Source organism: Panicum hallii, chromosome 4 (genome assembly GCF_002211085.1).
Source record: "Panicum hallii strain FIL2 chromosome 4, PHallii_v3.1, whole genome shotgun sequence".
Taxonomy (NCBI): Eukaryota; Viridiplantae; Streptophyta; class Magnoliopsida; order Poales; family Poaceae; genus Panicum; species Panicum hallii.
The window spans coordinates 4736983-4750967 of NC_038045.1; the positions used below are offsets into that span (position 1 = coordinate 4736983).

Sequence of the window (13985 nt, forward strand, 5' to 3'; positions counted from 1 at the left end):
CGCTGGCGGCTATGTGCTCTCAGGGGGGAGAAGGCTGGCACGATTGGCCCGGCCGTGCCAGGCCGACCCACATGCTGAGGCCTCGGCACGAAGGCCTGTTTTCTGTGTCGGGCTAGCCCGATCAGCCTGTTTAGCAGGAGCAGGCCCGATTGGCCCGCTTGGCATGGAAGGGATGGGCAACAGGGTGAGCGCCGAGGTTCAGGCGCCGGCCGCGCATGGAGAAGAGGTGCTGCTTGAGGAGGTGCGGTAGGCAGCGGTCGTGCCGCAGCGTCCAGAGCGAAAGGGAGGAGCAGGCACCGCCGGCCGCCCGCGGCGACGTGGGGAGGGGAGAAGGGAGCGGTGCTGCTCGGCGCAAGGCCACGAGGGGAGGGGATGAAGCGGCCGCGGCGTGGTGGAGGGGTGGCGCCGGCCGCACCACCGCGCAGGGAGAGAAGGTGCCGCGCAGCAGGCTCACGCGCAGCGGCGCGGAGAAGGCGCCACGTGAGAAAGAAAGGATGGAGTGGCGGCGACGTTTAGGAGAGGTAGGCAGGTTGCAGCTAGGATTTGGAGGGATTGAAGTATATATATGTGGGCTAGTGTGGGTGTGTTTTTATTTGGGCTGGCTGTTAATTTGCGGGCCTCCCGGGCTCGGGCCGACCCACCATGCCTAGTCGGGCTGAGGCTTATTCGTGCCGGGCCAGCCCACGTGCCGAGGCGTCGGCTCAAGCATGGCACAAGGCCCGTGTCGAGCCGGCCAGGCCTGATTAACTTCGTGCCATGCCGGGCCCATGTCGTGCCAAAAAGCCGTGCTGTGGGCCGGCCCACGGGTCTCGAGCCGGATGGAAAACTATACATTCATCCTATAATTATTTTTGAAGAAACAAATTGGAGAGTTTCCCCCCAACACCGCGGAATATTTCTTCTATTGTGTTAGGGTGCATCAGACTAGAGATAGAGATAGGTGTCACTGATGAGGTGATGCTGATTGGGTGCTGCCTACACTAGTATAGACCTTAAGAATGCTGGATGGGCCACAAAGACTTCTTTGGTGGGCTTTAATGGAAGGCGAATGAATAAGTACAATCATCCCTTCGTACAATAGCCATTTTTCTCATCCCAAAAAAACTCCAGACTTGCAGCCCAAAAGAAAGTGCTTTTTCGTGCAAATAAAGAGGAAAGGAGAATTTTTAGTCAAATAGAATGCTTGGTGCAAGGTGCAGACTATTGGTTACACTTGCCCGATGTCGATCTAAAGGCTCTATGGGATCGATTCCTAAGAAAACCCCCGCATAAATAGGCGTGCAACTTCTCATGGCAATAAGCCATAATATGGATTATGCTTATAATGTTGCCAACCGAGAAGGTTGAACTGGTAGCAGCCACGCACGAGCCATAATACATTCTTCACTAAGGAAGACAGATAGATAATTACAAAAATATGATCACAGAATCTCTATTTCAATAGGTGAGGACCTCCAGCCTGAAATTTGTTTCTTGATCAGATCTCTCTCCTTGTGAGTCCGTGGATATACAGTTGATGGAAGAAACTCACAACGCAAACAGGGACGACTTCAAGCAGTGATACAAGTTCCAAATTCACCGCTGCTTCCATGACACGGTCTATATATCTTGTGAACTTCTCTTCGATTTGAAACCCCTCGATGGAGAGTTTTCTCATATTACAGTGACTGAAATCATGACGAGTCTCCCATTTTAGTAAATCAGGAGCCTTTTGAAAGATTTCTCGTGGACTCTCATCATTTTGATTGTAATCATCCTCTTCATCTGAGTAACATGTATGGTATGACATCTGCAGCAAGAGAGTCAAAAGTTAGCACTGATCCTTGTGATATATGTTTATGGATCCTGCAAATTAGCATGGGACCAATTAGGAGTAGCAGAAATTTTGTCAGACTTGTCATAAATAGTCTTTTGGAGAGCTTGTTTGGAAGAGTTAGAATTTAGTCATTGATTTAGGAATAATGAAATAAATAATCCAATCCTATACAAACCTTGCATAGTCTGGATCAAAAAAAGGCTGCAGTGCAGCTTTAACTTTTCATTTGCTTCAATAACACATTAACACATTTGTATATAGAGATCCTATGCTCAGTACTATTGAAAATGGCGTTAATATTTTGAGTTGCTTTAGATATTAGAAAGATACCTGCATGTTAATTTCATCTAAGAGGGGTGCAGCTTCTAAGATGAATAATGTCCACATTAGGTCATACTCTTCATGGATAAAGCGTAGTGTAACGACCCTCAAATTCTGCAGTAGAGGAGCTAGTCGCTTTGGACCTTCAGGTTGAATCCAAATCTGCTCAAAATAAAGTAGAGAAAATATAAACAAAAAAAACCCTATTACAACTCTAAGTATCTTCGCTGGGAAACATAAACACGTTTACAAAAGTGCAACTTACTACTCACCCTTTCACATAGGAAATTCATATCAAGTTCACCAACGGTTGCATTGCCAAGGAACTCACTTGGCTTAATAGTTTTGTTCCGAGTCGTGCCAGCATTATTTAGATTTAGCACCCAAAGCTGTGGAACATGGCCCAACGGCAATGGATATTGATCTTGTGAGGGTAGCCAGCTTTGACATGTCAAATGCGTGAGTCTTGGAAGCCACTTGAGCTCAACAGTTTCAAATCCATCGAAAATAATGATCAACTCAACAAGTTGTGAATGCTCTGTCTGTAAGACAGATTCAATCCCAGCATCACAGTTCTCCAGACTAAGGTACTCCAGCTTCTTACATGTACTCGGCACATTAGGCATGTCAGATTCGCCAAGCCTTAGACTGTGTAGACTCAGGTCCGTGAGACCACCAAATGCACGGGGATAGGCATAAAAAAAATGCCATGAAACGTGCTCCATACGCGAGCATGTCATCATCTGTGCAGTCGTCGTCTCACACCTCTGGTATGATTGTGAACTCCGCTGTGAGGATCTTCCAGTTCGCCATGGTTTCGTCTACGGACCGAACAATGGCAATGGACTCGTCCCTCAAGTAGAACGTTATGCTCATGAGCTCGATGGTGTGCAGATAGTTCTGTTCCAGGATGCTCTTCGTGGCTTCAACTACGGAGACTTTAGTTGGCGCCAAGCCGCCAACTCGTCGATAGTATACTCGGAATCGTCATCCGTGGTGTTGAAGTTCAGTACATCCAGAACGATCTCGGAACGGAAACCTAACAAATGCCTCCAGCGTTTTGAAAGGACAGTGGTCCTCGCAGCATCCTGTAACAGGTCGAGCTTGTTCAAGATGTGAACGAGAACGTCATCTGGAAGATTGCTTAGCCTATCGTCCTGTTCATGGCTCTGTACTAATAATAATAATAATAATAATAATACTGTAGTAATGTTAGATTTGACGGAGTAGCACAGGGAGGAGGATAAACAACTAATATTAAGCTGCAGTAAAAATCAAGATTTTAAATAACCGGCTATAGCGCAGCTATAGCCGGATTTAGCCTTCTGGGAGCATAAACGCTAGGAGAAGGTCCATTTGGCGCTAAGCAGGATAGCCCGCTAATAACCCGCTATAGCCAGCTAAATCAGCTAAATTACCATCTCTTAGCCCGCTAAATTTTGACCGGAGATCGAATGGGTCGCTGTCGCTGGCCGACCTGCTAAACACAATGCATCATTTAGGCCGCTAACTTATGGTTGTTGCATCATCTGAATTTTGTGTTGGATTTGTGAAAGCATGAAGTTGAAGTCCTATCTTGTTTCTCTACATGATGAATTGATGATGTACAGAATATTCTAAAACTGTTAACTTGATTTGCAAAACAGCTAAATGGGTTAGCTAAGGCTATAGCCGGATATAGACTTTTCTTACCCTTTGAAAAGGTAACCGCTAAGTACCTTAGCAGGATATTTAAAACCAGGATATTTAAAACCTTAGTAAAAACAGGACGATCGATAGCAGAAACCCAAATTAAAGGGACGGGGGGATCACCTGGGTCGTCGTCGTTTCCGCCATCTCGATCGAGTTGCTTCCGCCAGGTCTCGTGCTTGTGACCGCCGCCGCATCGGCAATGGTTGCCGGCGGCCGTGTCGTGGTACGGTGGTGATTCTGATCCGTTTCCATGGGGAGGAGAGGCTGCTTCTTATAAAGCCCCCCGATTTTCCCCCTTGTATCGAAGTACTGATCGGACCTGGAGCTGGGGCCGCGACGCCGAGGAGTTCGGGCCGGAGCGGTTCGGGGGCGTCGACGTGGACAGACTTCAGGGGCACGGACTTCGAGTTCGTGCGGGCCGGAGGATCTGCCCCGGCCTTGCGCTCGCCGTCGTGGTCATGGAGCTCGGTGTCTCGCCAGCCTCCTCTTTCGTTTCGACTGGGAGCTCCCAGGAGGCGCCGCTCCGGAGGAGCTGGACATGGACGAGGAAACCGTGCACATGCCAAGATTATAGTACGGTCAAGGAAACATTGCGTTGCTTTTCAGTTCTACTAGGCATCTTGAATTTCTGTTGGCCTTTGTTTTTAAATACTACGTCATCAGCAAGCAAATCTTCTTCCTCCGTCTTTCTTGATTGCTGCAACCGTGGAAATACAAATTGGATACACACAAGATGAAGCTAGACCATCATCTTCTTTATTAGATCAATGGAGTACGGTTGGGGAATCGTACGATACGAGGATGGTAAAGTACGGGCGAGTCAAAAGAGGAAAAAATAAAATAAGAGATTTGCTCCTTGTCAAGCGATTGATGGTTCATTCCTTGGATCTGCTCTGGACGGTCGATATCACATTGCTGTAATCGAGTTCTCTGTTGTGCGATTCTGTGCCCGTTTACATGTTAGTTAGCGGGTGAGCAACGCCAAGACCCGTCGTTCTGGTCCCTCCATATCCTCCTTATCCATTCGTTCTTTAATTTTTTTCTGGCGACAGATTACAGAGAGGGCGAGGAGGTCGAGGGGTCGCGCGATGGCCCCAGCAAAGAGGACCTCGGGATGCCTGGCTTCCCGGCGGGGGCGGTGGTGTGGCTCCCGGCGGGTGAGTGTAGCTTCCTGACGGAAGCAGCGGCGAGACTCCCCACGGTCAAGCACGGATTACTGTCGGGGGCGGCGGCGTGTTTCCCCGGTGGGTGATTCAACCTTAGTGACGTCGTCTCTCCAATTCTTCATATCGGGTTCATGTAGGGGCGAGGTAGGCGCAGAGGGCGGCGATTCGGCACCGCGTCAGGCTCGTCGACATCAGCTTGCCAGCGATTAGGTTTGCAGTTCATGTATCGAATGTCTGCTGGCGTCTTCCATTTTGTGTTGCATCATTGCATGTGTGCTGTTCAATGTTTCTATTTGTGGGGGATTTGCGATAGTTTAGTTGTCGAATTGATGTTCGTTGATCTGTTAATATAGGACCTTGATGCTTGGATCAATTAATGGTAATGGCTGATTTAGGGGCTTCACTATTTGGGGGGCATCAGGTAGTGGTAGTGATCGGTTCCATTGTCCATTAGTGCTCTGTAGAGCAGGCAGCACGGCACGTCTTAGCATGCGCAAGCTCCTTTGTAATCCATTTAGCCATTTGGTCTCAGTTTTAGTAGGGATGTTGTCAGGGAATCTGTTTCTTTTGTTGCTCTCATGGTGTCCAGCACTCACCATGTCACACGTCTTCAGTTATCATTGTGTTCCCCTCCATTTTTTTGTTGCATTTGATTGAGAGGTCAAATCCTCCAGTACAAGTTCACGGTTGCGAACACAATAATAAGCAGCTTTGTTTGAACTAAACTTGCCCTCTCTACGAGACTTCATTTTAGTTAGTAGGGATGATGTTCGATTGTCCACGTTCAGTTTGTGCAATTGCCCCTGGCAGCACCCCCTTTTGGCATACTGATTTGTTGTATATTTGTATATAGTTCTTACATTCTATACATATATATCTTAAAATTTTAACGTATTGACTCTACATTTTTTTATAATCTATCTCGCTCTAATTCTCTTTTTAAAATAAGCCTGATAGCTCACTGTCAATTTTTATTATGAAGAATCTTTTCTTCTATGAGCTGTGTGGGTTTTTCAAATTGTGATAATTAAGCTTTATACACCCTGAATACCCCAGCTTGTAGTAGTACTATGCATAGGTCACAACCTGTAAATAACTGAATTAAAAGTGATTTCTTTTGCTTCTAATTTTCCATTTTAACTTGCTATAATTAATTTTTTTACAAAATTTCCCTGTTATGAATTAGCAGTGAATTTTTACTGTTATGTCTTTTAGTGCAGCACTGCTAAATCTTGGATACTATTATTCTTGCAGATTCCAAACTATATTTTCCTGGATAGCATATATAGTACCCATTTGTCCTACTTGATGTGGTATAGGCCTCTCTATCGCGCAATGAAGTATGTATCTATTGGTTAATTCTTCCTGCTATAACTATTAGTTAGTGTACAAAATCAGATTTGCTAGAATTTTACACAATACTTAGCCTGTATGTCTATGCAATCCTCTGAGAATTATCAATGTTACGGCATTATGTCTAAGCAATCTTTCGAGAACTATATGATTTTGTCACAATACTTCCATGCCAGAGGCTCGATGAGAGCTGTAGGCCCTAAGAAAAGGAGCAGGGGAGTTAAAAGCAAAACTTACATGCATACTAATCTGTCTTCTTCTTCAAATTTACATGCATATTAATCTAGCTTCTTTAAACTATATAATTGTTTGTTGCTTCGTTAAACAACAGCAAGATTCATCATATTAGTATCGATCCCTAGTTCCATACCATCCTAAGAAATTCATGGAGCCGCAGGAACTTAGATTAGGGAGAAGCATGTTACCTGGTAGCTTCAAGTTGTTTCTAAAGAACCAGTCCAACAACTTCATTCTCTGCATACATATTTCAGATTTGCACAAAATTTTACAGGAGTTAGCCTGATGTCCATCCTAGAAAAATTAGTGCTTGCTAAATTAATCTGATTATCTAATACTTACTGCATGCAGCCCTTGGATTCTTTTCAGCTGATCCTCTTCTGATGACAGTTGCAAAGCCACAACAACGGCATCAAACTGGCCACAAGATCTTAATTATTCATTTTTCAGATGGACAAACCGTACATTTGTTCTTTAAGTCAAGTACTAGTGCTATACATATATCTAATACACAGATTACTTGAAAATGTGCACCATGGCCTGCCTCTTGTTTGTATGAAAGATGGGTAAATTGTAAATGGAAATATATGCCAGCCCAAAAAATGTACTGTATTTTTTATTTGTTGTCTTTTTTTTGTTATTTTTGTTTGTATTCTAATCAGCCCAAATAAAATATCTTTAATTCTTTTATTTCTTGTTATTTTTCTATTTTTGTTTGTACTCAAGATGCAAAAAACATGTTTTTATTTGCTTTTTTTTCAAGTGAGTTTTGTTTGTATTCTAGTCAGCCAAAAAAATCATCTGCAATATTTTATTTGTTTTTTTTGCTACTTTTGTTTGTACTCAAGTTGGCAAATAAAGACCACCAAGTTTTTATTTGTTGTTTATTTCTGGTGTTTTTTTATCCTAGTCAACCTAAAAAATGATTTGTTTTTATTTGTTGTGTTTATTTTTCTTTTCGAAGAATACATTTTTTGTTTATTATTTTTTTCTTGTGAGTTTTGTTTGTATTCTTGTCTGCCTAAAGTTTTTGTATTTCTTTTTATTTGTTGTTTATTTTACAATTTGTTTTACTAAAGTTAGAAAAAAACATGACATGTTTTTATCTGTTGTTTTTTCTTTTAATTTTTACTTGTATTCTAGTAGTTCCAACAAATGTATCTAGTTATTTTTTATCTGTTGTATTAATTTTCTGTTCTTTTTACTAAGTTGCCCAAAGAAACAAACACATCCGTTCGTTATATTACTATATGCTCAATGTCACGTGACTCCATAATTGGGCAGGTAACAGCAATAACACTAACAGTATAACACCCTTGTTGGACCGCCTCTCACGGAGACAACAGTGCCTCAAACACTAATGGGTCTAGTAACAAAGGGCGCTCGATTTAGACCTTAACGGTGCGCAACACTCAAAAGCAGGACCGGAACAAAGTAATAGCAACTCCAACAAACTCGATAAACCCATCCTACTCGGTAAAAAAAGAAAAATGACGGTAAAATTTAGTTCCAACGGACTCGCCATCTACCTCGCTTCTCCATCCCGCTCTGTATCTCCTCCTCTTCCCTCGGCATCTTTGTTGAGCGCGCCTTCCTCGCCATCTCGCCTCGCTCCTATTTCCCGCGTCGATTTCGCCTCCGATTCACCCTCCCACCCTTGCACCCACACTGTCAGACCCGTGGCCACCGGACTGGGCATGTCACGAAGTTTAAGAGATTAAGCCCGTCTTATCTCTTATTCATTTTGTTTATCTCTTGTTTATCCCGTTTAAATAGGAGATAGGGCTAACCAACACGGAGAGGATCTACTCGAGATCAGTTCTGGTGTGATCCCTCGGTGGGGGTTAGTTAGCATCTTTGTAACTCTGACCTCTCGGGTATATAAGGGAGGTCAGGGACCCCCTCAAAACAGAAGATCATTAGGTCATTCTACACCAAAGAGAATACAAACCACCGTACAGGACGTAGGGTGTTACGCTCCGTGCGGCCCGAACCTGTCTAAAGTCTTGTGTTCTTTGCACCTTCGAGTTCCTGATCTCGGCGTTCCCTCACCCAAAACTTACCACCTTGGGTATATCCCTCGGTGGGCAGCCGGTTAAACACCGACAGCTGGCGCGCCAGATAGGGGAGCGCGTCGAAGATCCACCGGCGAGCTCGATGGCTTCGTTCAGATTCGTCAGGTCGGTTCCCTCTCAGGGCACGACGTTTGTTTTTGGTTCATGGGTCTGCATCGCAGATGGTGCGGGCAGTTTCCGGCGATTCCTTGTCGACATGAAGCCAAGAACCTCCGCTACGGATTTCCGCAGCGACCTCGACAAGTTTGTCGACGACCTCGACAACTTGCCGCTCCACGCTCCCGCAGCACAGGACAAGGTGGAGTCCGCTTTAGCCTCGACTTCTTCTGGTGTTGCGGCAACTCTCCCTGGTTTGGACTTGTTCCAATCTAGGGATTCGCTTAGCCGATCTCAGCTCGGTTTGTGCGAATCGGCCACTGGTCTTCAGGAGGCCAACGCCTTTGGGTCCCTCTCCATGTTTGAGAAGGACCTGAACTTGTTACTCCAGATCGGAAAACTTGAAGCCACCGCGTGTCGGGAGGCTTCGGGTTGTTCCGGTGCCGGTGATCTGGTGGTCACCTCCCTGCCGGGGGGGGGCACGTGGTGCACTGGAGGGGCGTAACGCTCCCCAAACCACTCGAAGCAGAGGGTCGACTCGTGGCTCACCTCGAGCCCTTGCCTTTTCAGGAAGGCAGGCCGTTGGCCACCGCGGCGGAGGGGACGACTGAACTAGTCGACGAAGGTTCTCATGAGCTTTCCTCCCGCCAGGTGCTGATGGCCGAAGAAGGCGAGGACGGTGGGGATTTTCTCATCGACAATTTTGAAGCGATCTCCGAGGATGAGATCACGGCCAATGTTGGTGACGAGAACGACGCCGATCGTGAAGCGCGGAGGGCCAGAAACAGGGCCCGCACAATCCGGCGGAGGAGGGCTAACGAGCGTAGGCGATCTATGCATCGCGAGCTTGATCCTGAGTTCGCCGCCGTCAGCGAACGGGGGTTTCGGACTCCGGTGGCCAACATCGCCAGGGTTACGGCCATCCTCGAGCGCAGCCATGACCCAGAGGTACGTCAAGCACTCTTGTACGCGCAGAGGGCTTGGATCCAGTTGGATCAACACAACCCGGCGCCTACCATTAGGGAGGAGCGTGTGGGAGAGAGTCGAAGTCAGGCCCACAGCCGAACGGCTGGCGGCCGTCCTCGACGTCAACCCAGCAACGACAACGCTTGCGGGAGCCAGACCCTTGGCGGGAGGCAGCAGCCACCGCAAGGGGGTCAGCCACGACAAGCCCATCATCGACTCCCTTCGGAGGATCTGCGCCAACACATCAATGAAGGCCGCGATGCGCGCACCGTGATTTCTTCCAGGCGCAAGACCCGTGAAGAAGTCGAGAATGAAGGTACTGACTGCAGCGATCGATTTCCTGCTTTTTCTGCTCGTTTCAGCAGCTACAAGTACCCGAAGGGCTTCAAACCGATCGGCATCACCAAGTACGACGGCAAGCAGGCTCCCCAGCAGTGGCTTCGTTGCTACTCCACGGCCATTGACGTCGCGGGGGGCTCAAATATCACCAAAGTCGTCTACTTCCCGATGGCTTTGGACCCTGCGCCGCTCACTTGGTTGGAGAGCCTCGGCAGCAACACAATCGACTCCTGGGAACGACTTAAGAAGGTCTTCATCGATAATTTCCAGGGAGCAATTACCCGTGCAGGTACTCGACACGATCTTGCCCAGTGCAAGCAGGAACGTAACGAGCTTCTACGGTCCTACACGCGTCGCTTCTTCGACGTCCGCGCCACCATCGCGAACATCTCGGAGGAGGACATCATCGACTACTTTTACAACGGCATCACCGACCCGAGCATATACAGAGATTTCGGGCGGAACAGGCCGAAGACCGTTGCGGGCCTTCGTGATATGATGCACGATTGGTCCGAGCAGGAGGAGAAGATGCGGGAGCGGTTCCCGCGGCGCCATGATAGTAATCTGCGGCGTCCAAACGACAACCGCAGCGACAAAGGCCAGCGGGACTTTTCCGGGCCACCCCGGAAACGAAAGCCAGATGATGTCATCGCGGCTATCGATCGTCCTTCGCGGGGCAAGAAGTCGACGACGCAGGAGGAATTCGAGAAACTCCTGCAGAAGAAGTGCCCATGGCATCCGGGCGCCAGCCATGCCGCCATTGACTGCTACCACCTCCGGAGGACGTTCAGCAACACCGGTGGTGGAAGGAAGAATAAGAAGCCTGCTGACAAAGAACCCGAGGATGACGATCACGATGACCAGGGGCGTAATCCGAAGTTTCAGGATGCCTCGAAGGTCGTCAACGTTATCTTCGGCGGTGATGAGGATTTCGGTTCCAGGAGGGACCAGAAGCTGCTTCTTCGGGAGATCTTGTCCGTCGAGCCGGCGGTACCACGGCCGCTCCGTTGGTCGGAGGTCCCCATCTCGTTCTCTCGCGACGATCAGTGGACGAGCTTCTCGGAGCCCGGTAAGTTCCCATTGGTCCTGGATCCTGTGGTGGCAGAGGTCAAGCTTACCAAGGTCCTCATCGATGGCGGAAGCGGGCTCAATCTCATCTTCGTCAGTACTCTGAAGAAGATGGGCCTGGATTTCAAGGATATGCTGGTGCCCAGCAAGTCCCCCTTTTACGGGATCGTCCCATGTAATGCGGCGCATCCGCTTAGCACGGTGGTCCTCCCAGTCACCTTTGGCACGCGGGAGAACTATCGTACCGAGTTCATCAAGTTTGAGGTGGCTACTTTTGATTCCTCTTACCATGCAATATTGGGTCGTCCGGCACTAGCTAAGTTCATGGCAGTGCCGCACTATGTTTATCTGCTTCTTAAGATGCCAGGGCTCGGTGGAGTGCTCACCCTCCGTGGCGACTTGAAGAAGTCATACGACTGCAACCAGGAGGCGATCCAATATGCTTCGACTACTCGTGTGCCAGATGCTTCGGGAGAAGTACTCGCGGCCGCGCAGCAGCTTTCCCAGTCTGGGCTAGAAATTCCCTCCAAGAAGGCCAGCAAGTCGAGCATCCAGTCGACTGATGGCGTGGCCCTCAAGTCGATCCAGCTCCAGGAGGGAGATCCATCTAAGACCGCCGTCATTGGCGCGGGCTTAGGCGACAAATAGGAACTCGCGCTCGTCAGCTTTCTTCGGGCTAACCGAGACATATTCGCATGGAAACCTGCGGACATGCCAGGGGTGCCCAGGGAGTTGATCGAGCATGCTTTGAATGTAGACCCGAAGGCCATGCCCAAAAAGCAACGCCTCCGGAGGTTTGCTCACGACAAGCGTGAGGCCATTAAACAAGAGATCGCTAAACTCCTCGCGGCTGGATTCATTAAAGAAGTAATTCATCCAGAGTGGGTAGCGAATCCCGTGCTTGTAAAGAAAAAGAACAATGAATGGAGAATGTGTGTCGACTACACCGATCTCAACAAGCATTGCCCAAAAGATCATTTTGGGCTGCCGCGCATTGACCAAGTCGTCGATTCGACGGCTGGGTGTGTCCTTCTTTGTTTTCTTGATTGCTACTCAGGGTATCATCAGATTGCGCTCAGGGAGGAGGACCAAATCAAGACGGCATTCATCACCCCATACGGGACTTATGCGTACAAAACAATGTCTTTTGGGTTGAAGAATGCAGGAGCAACATACCAACGCGCGATCCAGATGTGTTTCGCGGATCAGCTGCACCGGAATGTTGAGGCTTATGTGGATGATGTGGTCATCAAGACCAGGGATTCCGATAGCCTGATCGAAGATTTGGAAGAAACATTTAATAGTCTACGCAGGTATCGGTGGAAACTCAATCCCACCAAGTGCGTCTTTGGAGTACCTTCTGGGAAATTGCTTGGGTTCATCGTCAGCAACCGGGGCATCGAGGCCAACCCTGTCAAGATCACGGCCATCACTGATATGGAGGCTCCGGCCACAATCAAGGATGTGCAGAAGTTGACAGGTTGTATGGCGGCCCTGAATAGGTTCATCTCCCGACTCGGGGAGAGAGGACTACCTTTCTTCAAGCTCCTAAAACACCAAGACAAGTTTCAATGGACGGAGGAGGCCGAGCGAGCTCTACAAGACTTGAAAATTCACCTCCAGTCGCCTCCAATCCTTACCGCTCCGCTACCGGAAGAGGATCTACTACTCTACATTGCGGCAACAGCCCATGTTGTCAGCAGCGCTATTGTAGTCGAGCGAGGCGAAGAAGGCCATGCGTTCGGAGTGCAGAGGCCCGTCTATTTCGTCAGCGAGGTCCTCTCCGAGTCAAAAGTACGGTACCCAGCTGTTCAAAAGCTCTTATATGCAATTTTGATCACATCAAGAAAGTTGCGCCATTACTTCAACGAGTACAAGATCACTGTGATTACGGACTTCCCGCTGGCGGATATTCTCCATAATCAAGATGCCACGGGACGCATATCTAAGTGGGCAGTGGAACTGGGGGCTTTGTCAATCGACTTCAAGCCACGCACTGCCATCAAGTCACAGGCTCTAGTCGACTTCATGGCTGAATGGAGGGAGAATCAAGTCCCAACCCCAGTGGACAAGCCAGAGCACTGGACCATGTATTTTGATGGGTCCCTCAAGCTCGACGGCGGAGGCGCTGGTGTCTTGCTCATCTCCCCACGAGGCGAACAATTGAAGTACGTCCTTCAGATCTTATGGAAGGTATCTAATAACGAAGCCGAGTATGAAGCCTTGCTTCACGGGCTTCGTTTGGCGATATCACTAGGGATCAAGCGATTACTTGTGTATGGCGATTCTCTTCTTGTCGTTCAGCAGGTCAATAAGGAGTGGGACTGCAACAAGGAAACAATGGATGCATACTTCCAGGAAGTGCGCAAGCTGGAAGGCAAGTTTTCTGGCTTGGAGGTTCACCATGTGCTACGGGAGCACAACGTTGGCGCGGATATCCTGTCCAAGTTAGGGTCAACGCGCGCTCAAGTCCCGCCGGGAGTCTTCGTCCAGGAGCTTGATCAGCCATCCATCAAGCCTTCTCCGCAAGTAACCATCGACTCGGGTTCCCAACAACCCGATCGAGAGGTTCTGACGCTGGGGGAGGACTGGCGAGCGGCTTTCATCAACTTCATTCAAGACCAGCGGCTACCAGCGGGAATTGACGCTAAGAGTGCGGAAGCGGCGCGCGTCTTAAGAAGAAGCAAGGGCTTCGTCCTGGTCAACGGCAAGCTCTACAGGCGTGGCGCTCGGTCAGGAGTTCTTATGAAGTGCGTCAAGAAGGAAGATGGGTACAACATACTACGAGAGATCCACGAAGGCATCTGCGGCAACCATGCGGCGTCAAGAACGCTGGTTGGGAAAGCATACAGGGCC

At 48.5% G+C, this 13985-nt stretch overlaps 1 protein-coding gene and 1 long non-coding RNA gene across 3 annotated transcripts; one reads left to right on the plus strand and one right to left on the minus strand.

Annotated features, from left to right (window-relative positions):
- Positions 1–1273: 1273 nt before the first annotated feature.
- LOC112889152 lies at positions 1274–4176 on the minus strand. Its single transcript, XM_025955642.1, has 5 exons — positions 3950–4176; positions 3071–3306; positions 2410–2935; positions 2147–2299; positions 1274–1789 (listed from the first exon to the last, which is right to left on the minus strand). Exons 1-5 carry the CDS (start codon positions 4079–4081, stop codon positions 1478–1480), a joined length of 1359 nt encoding a protein of 452 aa, XP_025811427.1. The 5' UTR covers positions 4082–4176; the 3' UTR covers positions 1274–1477.
- A 634-nt stretch (positions 4177–4810) lies between these two features.
- On the plus strand, positions 4811–7204 carry LOC112890762. 2 transcript variants are annotated; one of them, XR_003228338.1, is made up of 3 exons: positions 4811–5205; positions 6250–6335; positions 6937–7204. It is a non-coding gene; the product is annotated as an uncharacterized LOC112890762 (long non-coding RNA). The 2 variants fall into 2 exon arrangements; XR_003228339.1 differs by having other exon boundaries at positions 6955–7204.
- Positions 7205–13985: the final 6781 nt, after the last annotated feature.

Coding starts and splice junctions, on each gene's coding strand:
- LOC112889152 (XM_025955642.1), bottom strand. CDS start 4,081: ATGGAAACGGATCAGAATCACCACCGTACCACGACACGGCCGCCGGCA. Junction 2,936..3,070: donor TGGCGCCAACTAAAGTCTCC/GTAGTTGAAGCC, acceptor GCGAACTGGAAG/ATCCTCACAGCGGAGTTCAC. Junction 2,300..2,409: donor TGAATTTCCTATGTGAAAGG/GTGAGTAGTAAG, acceptor TATTTTGAGCAG/ATTTGGATTCAACCTGAAGG.